This window comes from Penicillium crustosum (assembly GCF_028827405.1).
Source record: "Penicillium crustosum strain IBT 35664 chromosome Unknown utg000001l_segment0_segment0, whole genome shotgun sequence".
NCBI lineage: Eukaryota > Fungi > Ascomycota > Eurotiomycetes > Eurotiales > Aspergillaceae > Penicillium > Penicillium crustosum.
This window is the reverse complement of record NW_026623122.1, coordinates 6,038,657-6,049,268: the sequence shown is the minus strand read 5'-3', so window position 1 is coordinate 6,049,268 and position 10,612 is coordinate 6,038,657. Positions and strand designations below refer to the sequence as shown.

The 10,612-nt window shown below is 47.8% G+C and overlaps 4 protein-coding genes across 4 annotated transcripts; 1 reads left to right on the top strand and 3 right to left on the bottom strand.

The window, feature by feature from the left end:
* Nucleotides 1-286: 286 nt before the first annotated feature.
* Nucleotides 287-1,553, bottom strand: N7487_002276 (uncharacterized protein; the record flags this gene model as incomplete). The annotated part of the gene is made up of 3 exons (XM_056870023.1): nt 1,436-1,553; nt 499-1,248; nt 287-439 (listed from the first exon to the last, which is right to left on the bottom strand). Exons 1-3 carry the CDS (start codon nt 1,436-1,438, stop codon nt 287-289), a joined length of 906 nt encoding a protein of 301 aa, XP_056734807.1. The 5' UTR covers nt 1,439-1,553.
* Nucleotides 1,554-1,831: 278 nt separating this feature from the next.
* Nucleotides 1,832-4,054, bottom strand: N7487_002275 (uncharacterized protein; the record flags this gene model as incomplete). Its single annotated transcript, XM_056870022.1, is given in 3 exon segments — nt 1,832-2,268; nt 2,286-3,793; nt 3,849-4,054. The coding sequence occupies 3 exon segments, from the start codon at nt 4,052-4,054 to the stop codon at nt 1,832-1,834; spliced, it is 2,151 nt and encodes a 716-aa protein (XP_056734806.1).
* Nucleotides 4,055-5,019: 965 nt separating this feature from the next.
* On the top strand, nt 5,020-6,960 carry N7487_002274 (uncharacterized protein; the record flags this gene model as incomplete). Its single annotated transcript, XM_056870021.1, has 1 exon — nt 5,020-6,960. One exon carries the CDS (start codon nt 5,020-5,022, stop codon nt 6,958-6,960), a length of 1,941 nt encoding a protein of 646 aa, XP_056734805.1.
* Nucleotides 6,961-8,433: 1,473 nt separating this feature from the next.
* Nucleotides 8,434-9,576, bottom strand: N7487_002273 (glycoside hydrolase family 16 protein; the record flags this gene model as incomplete). The annotated part of the gene is made up of 3 exons (XM_056870020.1): nt 8,434-9,084; nt 9,156-9,430; nt 9,486-9,576. 3 exons carry the CDS (start codon nt 9,574-9,576, stop codon nt 8,434-8,436), a joined length of 1,017 nt encoding a protein of 338 aa, XP_056734804.1.
* Nucleotides 9,577-10,612: the final 1,036 nt, after the last annotated feature.

Genomic DNA, 10,612 nt, shown 5'->3' with positions numbered 1-10,612 from the left:
GCATGGACGACGATTCATGTTGAGAGCCAGTTTACTTTCACTTGAGTGTGAATATCCCCACGTAAGAGATCACGCCGAATTAAAGAAAAGGTGGGTGAGAGAAGAGTATCTGCCTGGTCGTAATTGGAGCAAAAAAACAAGATAAAAGACTCGGGGTATTATGCAAAAAGATATCAGATGACAGAAACGCCAGAACGCTGGAGGTTCAAATAAAAAGGCAGAGAGAACGAGTGATGTTGGTTGTGGGCCGTTGGCGATGCCTCAGAAAGTTCCGTGGTAAACCCTCTTAGGTCCGATGTTTGAGGCCTAGATCATGAACAGGGGAAACGACCAAAGCATTGACAACATGTCCAGTCTTCCACCCTTGATCAACGAGGGGTTCACGTTCATTCAGCAAGTGACCTAGGTAGGCGATTCGAACGCGCCTATCGTTCTTGAGCTAAACAAAAAGTCAGCAATAATCCAGAAAACGAAACGATCAAATCAATAAAAACTAACCTTGGCTTCCTGATGCACCTTTCTCGCCAGAAACCCCACAGTTTGACCCTTACCAATAGAAATCAGGATATCCGGGCCTCCACGATCACTCAAACGAGCACGTACACGGATCAAATCCCGCTCACTGGTCTTCCCCTTCTCTTCCCGGCGACGTTCAACATCCTGGGAAATCAACTCGTCCCCGGAAGCATCATCCGTAGCGAGCTTACCATCCGAGAGTGCCCCAGAGTCCTGCTCCTCTTCCTCATACCCAACAGGACCACCATCTTCACTACCCGTCCGTGAAGACGATGGAACCATGTTCTCCGGGTCACTGGCAACACATTGCGGAACCTTGTAAAGCACACCCTGCTCATCATAGCATCCCTCACAAAGATCCCCGGTGGGAACAGTAATTCCCGCAGCATCAATAATACCCTGCGCAGTAATCAGGTCACCGCTGCGAATCAGCGATACCACTGTCGAAACAGCGGCCCATATTTCCGGCCTGCCGGTAACGCGCGTCTCGAAGAATTCTGCGCGCTCGCGGTCCAGCTGTGTGCGCGTCCAGGTCCGTCGCTTGCTGCGCCACACATGGTTGCGCACTGGTTCGTTGTAGTGCTCATTTAGAGGGAGGTTGGGGCGCCGCGTTCGTTGCCTGGACTGCGTAGAGCGGTCGCTGGTATCCCTCGTAGCTGTTGGATGTGAGATGTGTTCTTGGTTGTGGGATTGATCGTCGACATTACGCGACAACACTGACACGCAACAGCCCTGTGTTGAAGGTGGGATTGTTAGTTATGATTATGGCGCCATTTGTGGGTTTAGATAGCATGGAGATGAGAGCCGGGGCTTTAAGTCGTGTGACGTCCGATGCCAAGCAACGTGACCAGACTTAATGGTGATGATATGTGTATAGGTTCTTGAGGTTATGAGGTCGGAGTCAGGGTCAGATTCTTACCATCTTGTTTGCGATCAAGGAGCTCCATATGAGGAGGGGAAATAGTTTTGAGAGGGGCTTGCGTGGAGTAGTGGTCAACGCTCTAAAGCGAACTAGATCCTTAAGGCTGAGCACAGACCTTGGTTGATGACGAGGCAAAAAGAGGCAGCTGTCAAACGAAAAAGGAATAAAAAATGAAGATGAGGATGAAAATGAAACAGAAGCAGAAACAAGAGAAGAAACAAGGGTACATTCCACAATTTGTCCCATTCGCCTATCCCATGCCACTGGGGCGGCTCCAACAGTCACACAATGATCTACAGAGCACAATTGCTTAATTCATACAGAGTACATAGTACAGGGGTATAATTAAGAAATTTCATGAATTCTCATTAGATTATACAAATAAGCCTGATTTCAGTCATCTTCGTCGTCACTCCCAAAAATAGCTTTGAAAACTGCATCGCCGGGCCGCTCTGCCTCCAGGGCATCATTGCGCTCAGGTTCAACAACTACCGGGGGTGGCGCGGCGATAGCAGGCTGGCCACTTGCAGATGGATTAAGACCATCTGCTGTGGGGAGATAACCTAACGAGTCTATGAGAAGTTGGTTCATGATATCCTGCGACACCAATGGTTTGGGGCCAGTGTCAGCTTGGAATCCGGCGGACTGGAAGCGCGTGCCAGGTCCGGAACTGGAGGCTCCAGACTGTTCGCCGGGGTCAAGTTGCACATTCTCTGGTGGTTTGACGTTGAATCGCTTGCATAGAAGACGAGTTGGGTAAAAGGGGATGGTGCTTCGGGTCATTGGGCCGAACATGCCAATTTTGCGGCCGCTACTGCCGGGTCGTCTGGCTTTTCAGCGGGTCTACTGAGCCCAGATTCTGCAGAGTCAGGGGTATCTGAGACAACCTTGGGCGCGGTGGAAGAGGAGGTAAATCGGGATGCCATAACTCCGGACATGGGTTTGAAGACCTCGGCAGCTCGGCCAAATTCTTGCATCTCTATAACCCATTCATCGGTGCTAGAACCTTCCACTCGTTCTGGGAGGGTAGAGCGAGTCCCGGCACTAACTTCGAGGAATATTTGGTAACGTGCACGCTTCTTCTCATCTTCTTGGTAAGGCATCCACCCACTAACGGCCCGAGCTAGGGCTTGGGCGGCAATCTGTTTGTCGAGTTTTGGCACGAGGTCCCAAAGATCCTTGCGCCTTTGTGATTCAGGGAGTTGGTATCCTTCGGGTGCTTTTTCTCCTAAAGCCGGAGGTAAATTGGCGTTGCCGGTGAGTTTGGCAATTCTATCTCGTGCCTCGGGAGTCATGTAATCAAAGATAGACTTTCCAGGAAGTTGAGCCTCACCCAGAAGTGCTGCTCTGGACGTGGGATTAAGCGACGAGGCTTTTGCAGCGTCAGCTGTAGAGACATAATTCGATTGATCTCGTTTTTCTGACGAGATTTCCTTCGCTGGTTTCCAGTCCTCGGGTATCACAGGAGGATCGTATTTCTTCTCTGAAATCGACAGCCCCGTGATGGCATCGGCAAGAATGAATCCATCTAGCGGTAAGCGCCCGTCGCGGCACTTTCGGAAACCTCCAATCCCGCGTGATGCGGCCATCTTCTTCGATATGAACACGGGCTTTGACTTCAAGAGTGGGTTGGATGACGCGATTGTTGGTTCTGGTTTGACCTTTTTCTTCTTCTTTTTATCCCCTCCAATGGTCTTGTTGTATGATATTTGTGGACCAAGAGAATAAGGATCTTCATCGTCCGACCCAGTGTCATTCAAAGGACCAACCCCGAGTCCTCCCCGCCGAGATTCCTTCTGCTTGGGGGGCTGACCTTTCCCTTGGATAGCCAACCGGCCCCCAAAGAACGAATCTGATTCCTCGGCATCTTGGATGGGCTGCAACGCATTGTGAGACTCTAGGCGCGATTCGCCCTCGAACCCAAGACCTTTGCGGTCGGTCTTGCGAATGAAAGCAACCATGGGTGGGTTTTCAGGAGCAAAAAGGTATGTTTCTCCCGCATCGCCACCCGGGGCAGAGCTTTCGTCCAGATTGGCTTTGCGTCGCACCTTAGGCCCGATTCCTTGACCTTCACGCCAACCCATCCTTTTCAAAAGCTTCACTCCCATGGTTTCCCCGCCGGTTTTCAATATATCCATGAGCCCTACTCTGCGTGTAGCATCTAGCTCGGTCGAACCAAAACCGGCGAATTCATCGGCGGTCTGTAGTTGTCTGGCTTCTTCCTGTTCTCGCAGGTCATCCGCATCCATAAAATCCTCAGGTCGTTTCTGTTCAGCCTTCTGGGCACGGTTCTGACGAGATGAGACAAATGTCGCAGGGGTCCATCCTTCTTTCGAGCCGACGGAGTTGAAGTATCTAGCAGGTGTCAGTAGTTGTCCTTTGGACGGTCATTGGGTTAAGAGCTACTCACCCCGCGCTGAATCCACCGGTGAAAGCGCCATGAAGACGTTTGCTCCCATGTTCGTCCCTCACTTCCTGTTTCCATATTGGTACAAAGGAGCCATCGTCGCGGACACTCTCGTCAAGTGGGGGTAACGGAGTTCCATAAAAGGCGTATGGAGATTGCTCTGCTTGAAGGTCGGCCTCGAGCGCGGCGCGAGTACGTTTTAGGGCCATATTTTTTGAATGGGACAATCACCCATTGAGGAGTTGTTGATCACGTCATCTGCATGGGAGAGATTGTGCGTGCTGAAAGAAGTTATAATGAAGGTGTGTGAGAGTCGCATTGACAGCTCTTAGCTGCAGGTTTATGCCTGAGGCCTCAAAGGGATTTGGCTTATATAAGAGCTGAGTCAGGCCCTGGATGTCTCACCAGCCCGTGAAGAAGCTTGGAACAATAACCCTAATGGTTAGTCTAATGCCGATCAATCTTGAAATGCTTGGTCCAATTCTCTAATTTGTAAAAGAAATGAAACAACTGTGAAAAAAAAGAGAAAATAGTTCAATATATATACAGAGTATGAAATAAGTATCTTGTACGGAGTAATACTAGGCAGATACACAAAGAGCTCCTAATAAATAACGAAATTGGACCCGGCCATCTCGGCATCTGCTCGGCCATCTAGGAGGGTTCCTGATTGGGGGGGCCCACGGGTTGCTCGACCACGTTCCTCGGAATCATTGATCAACCCCCCTTGTTAGGGAGATCTACATATTCTACATATTCTACATATTGTACATACTCTATATATTCTAGATAACGTTTAATGTTTAATGAATAGATACTCCATATATGTTGTTCTAATAGGTCATTTATACTACCCCTCTCAAATAATATATTAAAATATTTATATTTTACATGTAATTTTAAAAAGGCCAGCCAAGAACTCTATTCCAGGTATGGTGTTTGTTTGTCAACCCTTGGCGTCTTGGGGACAGCCTTTGGAGACTTAGTAGGATTTAGGGGCGTTATGGCGACTTTTTCTTCTTTTCTTCCCCCTCAACTCCTAGTATATTACAATCATGTCCTTTTTCACCTCCTTTTCATAGCCTTCGTGCTTGCCCTTGTCAATAATTACTGCAAGGTTGTTGAAATTTAGTGTGCGGCCGGAAGCTACCCCCGATTTCGGGAACCATTCTCAATGTTCGGCTCATTCCCTCGGAGTCGCAGGCTATTCTATCTGCTATTGGCCTGCGCAATAACCACCACATGCCTCGTCAACCTCTTAATCCTCACCCATGCAGTCGACAACTCTATAATCCGCCTCCCTAATCTGGGTCTCTTCGGCGCAACAACGAGTCCCGTATTCGGAGAGTATGCGCACGATGAACACCCTATCGCCGACCTAATGAGGGATGCGAACCGGAAATGGCGGGAGTATGATAATGGTCGCACGACAAGTTTCCGCCAAACAGTCGCCAAATACCGTGAATCATATGGACGACACCCACCTCCCGGGTTCAAGGAATGGTACATGTTCGCACGCAAAAAGAAGGCACATAATGTGGACGATTTCCAACAGATTACAAGCGATCTGCGGCCTTTTTGGGCGGTTCCTCCGGCGGAAATTCGACAGATGGCAGCCAAGCTACAATCTAGCGACGGCATTGCAGGTGTGCAGATCCGCAATCAGGAGGTTGTTCAATCCCCTGTTGAAGGATGGAGGGTTGAAACACTACGGAAGTCGATTAAACGCATTGCTCAGTATCTTCCAGATATGGATATTGCGCTTAATATTATGGATCAGCCGCGAGTCATGGTTTCATATGAGGATACACAGGAATACCTCCGCACCGAAGCCCTCACCAGAAGCTTACCCAGCGATCCGCAGGATCGATTCACCCCAAACATGAAATATTTGTTAGAGGAGGGTTCCAACATCGAGGACCATGTTGACCCATCTTGGTTCTCTATCGCTGGAAAGCTATACATGGACTTCGCCAAAGATTCCTGCGACCCTCTCTCTCCTGCTCGGAATAGCAATCTCACGGTGGACGATGCCGACAGGCTATACAAATCCCCTTCAGGTGGGTTTATCACCAACTTTACCGCTTCCTCTGATTTATGCACTGTCGGTCCCGTTCTCGGAGAAAAGCACGGGTTTTTGTTTTCCGCATCCAGCAACCTCATCACAAGAAAACTGGTCCCAGTCTTCAGCGAGTGCAAGGTTAGCGTGAACAACGATATCCTTTTCCCTGCAAATATGTATTTCATGGACGACAAGCGCTATGTGTACAACTCGCGACACGACTACGAGTGGGAAGACAAAGCGGACACTCTCCTCTGGCGTGGCGTCACATCTGGGGGCGTTCAGCTTGCAGATAATTGGCAGAATATGCACCGCCAACGCTTTGTTCAAATTACCAACAACACTAACATGGGATCAGAGACGGTCTCCATTCTCTCCGAAACCAGTCTGGGGAAGTATCATACCTATCCCGACTTCCACCCAGGCAAATTTTCATTGGACCACTTCGATGTCGGCTTCACTGAGGCTTGGGGCTGCATCCCGGACTGCTCCTTCTACAAGGATATTTGGACATACAAAAAGCCTAAGGATTTCAGCGAGCAGTTCAAGGCGAAATACCTCGTCGACATTGACGGCCACAGCTTCTCCGGACGGTGGCGCGCCTTTCAGCTCAGCAAATCACTGGGGATCAAGGCAACTATTTTCCGTGAATGGCATGACTCCCGACTGTTCCCTTGGCGTCACTTCGTCCCCATGGACAACCGTTATGATGACCTGTACGGATTAATGACCTACTTCCTTGGTCTGGAACCACAAGCATCCCCGGCAGATGCGTTTTCAGTTAGCGAGCCGTACATCCAGAAACATGACTTTGAGGCTGAGGTGATCGCTTCTCGAAGCCGGGAATGGGCACAGCATGCGCTGCGCAGCGAAGATCTTGATATCTATCTCTATCTTCTTCTCCTCGAGTACGGACGCATCATTGATGACAATCGCGACAGCATTGGGTACGGCGGCGACGGAAGTGAGCTGGACCACTTTGACGATCAGTATCCTTTCGCTCCGGCGATACCGAATATCGTGAATCCTCCACTGAACACTGATGAACAATGATTTCCCTATATATACCATTTCTGTTGCATATTTTTTTCTTTCTTCACTGGGGCTGGCTACTTTTGCATTTGAAGTATTTGTTCGTTTATTTATGTCTTAATGACCAACTGCATTTTTATCTCATCAGCGTGACTTCAGTACGTCCGTTTGTTATCTTGTGTATGTTAATATCGTCATATTGGTTTGTGAGAAGAAATGAAGAATAATTGAAACCCATCTCCGATATATATATATTCGGGTATAAATGAATGATGTGACTCGAATATCTCCTGGGAATAGTGTATTCGTTCAATGATAAAGGTTATTTCTAACATTTAATTTGATATCCAAGTATTCCACCATGACTTTGGCTCTCAATTGATACTAAAGACCTACACGACATGGAAAGTAGAAGCAGTGGAGCCCAATCTCACGAAAGCGAGACAGGTTGTGGAATTCGCTTATATAGTCAACATCCGAGTCTCCATACATCAACTAGCATCATTGGTCTAGTGGTAGAATTCGTCGTTGCCATCGACGAGGCCCGTGTTCGATTCACGGATGATGCACAACAATTTCTTTTTTTGTTTTTGTTCATTGTAGGGGTGAGGATTCTCTAGCTCTTTTGTTTTTTTTTTTTTTTTTTTTTTTTTGGGGGTTTTTTTGGTGTAGTTGGACGGAAAACGATCAATATGCAAAAACACCATGGGCTACATCTCGATTGAAATAAAAATATTGCATACAACTCCTCGAGCTGGTCTACTTGGAATCCGAATTCAATCATACAAAATAGACCGAAAGAATTGGTAGAAATACTTGAGCAGAGATTGTTCTACAAAACAGCCCTAAGGTTATCCACAGAAGATCAGTTTTCCAAACAAGGGTCCCCTAAAAGATCTTTAGCAGTCGCTCTCTCATTCGGTATTCATGTCAGAGTTCCATGCATAAACCCGACAAACGCAGGAGGTAGACCCATTTGCCTTCTAGCGACTCAAGAATACCCGTCTCAGGAATGAGGACATTTCCCTTCCGGTTTCCTAAATAACCAGATTGACAATAAGTCTCGTCACGCACCGAATGATCAAAGCAAACCAGCACATACCATCTTAACCCCATCACTGAGCCGTTTTCTCAGGATTGAGCGCTAGAAAATGCAGCACAGCAATGAACCGTGCAAGGTGGGATTCCTCGTACATTATTGGAAGGAATTTCCAAAGAATGGACACGATTAGTACATCTATAAAAACTAGTTTAGCACCTATGAGTACCTTTCACATGTTATTTATAGAAAATCCAGAAAACTGAAAAAAGCTAGGAAGTATCTTAAAGAAAAGTCTTCCAAAAAGATACGATAAGGCCGCATAAGCGGCGGAATATTCTTGTATATAACAAAAAGGAATGGTTGGAAAACAAGAATTCGCGTATATCTACATATGTATAAACCGAGTCACATCAACAAACCACCTGGATGTATTAGATGATCAACACAACCATCTAGAACTGGAAAAAGCCAGCAACAAGAGAGCCGACAGCCATGGCAAAGATAGAGGTGTAGTAGGTCACCGGCGCAGCCGAGACAAAGCTAATAGAAGAAGCCGCGGCGGAAGCCGAAGCTGACGAAGAAGCAATCAAGGAAGAGCTGGCCTTAGCCGAAGCAGAAGTCTTACTCGAGCTCGAGTTCGACGAGCTCAGGTTAGTCGAGGTCGTAGCGTTGGTAGCCTTGATGCTGGTGTAGGCACCAGTCTTATCGGTGTACTTGTATGCGGAAGCCGGGTTGTAGTTGATGATATCGACCGACTCAACGTACATGGAGAAGGGACCTTCGGTGTAATCGGTCTCGCCGCCGGCCCACTCGATTGTGCCCTCGGAGTTATCTGGGTCACCGCCGGCCCAGATACCGATGCGGATGCGCATGGGGGTTTGGGGGTAGTTTTTGCCGTTGAGGGCGTCGGCGTATTTGAGTGTGCGCACGACATCGCCGTCGAGGAGCCACTGGATGCGCTCGGCGGTCCAGTCGACTGAGTAGGTGTGGAAGGTTTCCTCGGGAGTTGAGACGGTTACGGTTGTGCCGCGGTCGTAGGAGGTTGTGTTTCCTTTGCCGAAGTAGTCGGTTTGGATTTCAGTGTCATAGGTACTGATTTGTTCCTGTTTTTGGTGTTAGTGAGTGCATTTTTTAGGGGGTGGAGATTGGTGGCTTCGGATGTCGGTGGACTTACCCAGTCGATCTCATCCAAGTCGTCGGACTCTAGGATCCAGGTGCTGATGATACCGGTGCCGTTGGCGGCTCTCATCTTGACGTCGACATGGCCGAAGAAGATATAGAATTCACTTTCGATTGTCGGGGCGTCACCCTGCTCGGAAACGGTGAACTTAGCGCCGAGGTCGGTAGTGGTTACGGTGCCGGCAGTGGTGTTCCAGCGACCCAGAGATCCAGAGGTAAAGTCGGTGCTCAGACGGTACTTGTTCAGACCGGTGTCTGCTGGGCAAGTCTCTGGAAGTGAAGTGTTAGTGTGGTTTCGCGGTGAATCATATGAGATAGTACATACTCTTCGTAGGGTTGCAGCTAGTGGTAGTCTGTGCAGCAGCAGTCGCAGCTAGGGCGAGAGTAGCCCACTGGTAGTAAGACTTAAAAACCATATTGAAGTTTGTAGAGCCGTAGAGTGAACGAATGAAGTAATGGATGCACAGAACGATCGACAAGAATTGAAGAAAGTGGGCGAATCCACAGGAATTATAAGCGGTGGGATTTAGCTTCAGTAAACAAGCGAGAACAACACTTATATGAACATGGGTTCGTTATTTATTCTTAGATCTGCGCCAATATGTCTAACCTTGGGACATCACATTGACCGCGACGTAGATGTATCCAGCCACCACAACGGGGGATAACGATTGGCTCTTTGAATAGAAACCATAGTGGAGCAGGTTTGCGAGACATGTACTTTGTAGATGTGTAGAATATCAGAATGTATTAGTTGTGGCTTGAAATCAATTGTCGACCCACCCGAAGAAAGCTTGGATAGAAGATGACGGGGCAGCTTGCGTAGTTGGCCCCAGATGGTTGGGAGCTAGCGGGAGGACTACGTACGCCTGGTAATAATTCTTCCGACGCTGGCACCTTGGGAGTTCTAGTAGATATTCTCTCTTTACTCAATTATTTCTTGTTTGGCATTTGACAAATTTCGGGTATATTTTGATTGCATTCCGGCTAGATTGAAGTGTTGAAGGACGACCTATGTACGGACGAACATTGAGTTGATTTGTAGTACAGTAGGAGTACTACCTTTCTGAGAAATTATGAGGGCCTGAGTGATAATTTTATCGGTGGGGCATTATAAGTGTTCTAATTACGCCATGCCCCATGTCTGAGTTGCATCTCCAAATTATTCGTAGAAGTGACCTATCAAAGGAGAGTTGGCCACAAAGATGGTTCATGCTCGATTGAAACCGATGTCTTAAATGACAATATTTCTCTGTTATTCCCGAGGTCATTTCTCTCTTTCCTACTGTCAAATCACTACAAGATGACACGCAAGCATGAAGCAGAACGGTTAGCTAGTGAGGATTCAAGCAGAAATAGTATATTCAAGTCAGAGCGGACGGATCCTCTTATTTCACCAGAGCCCCTCCCAACACACAGATTATTGCAAATTATGTTGACAAAATGAACAAA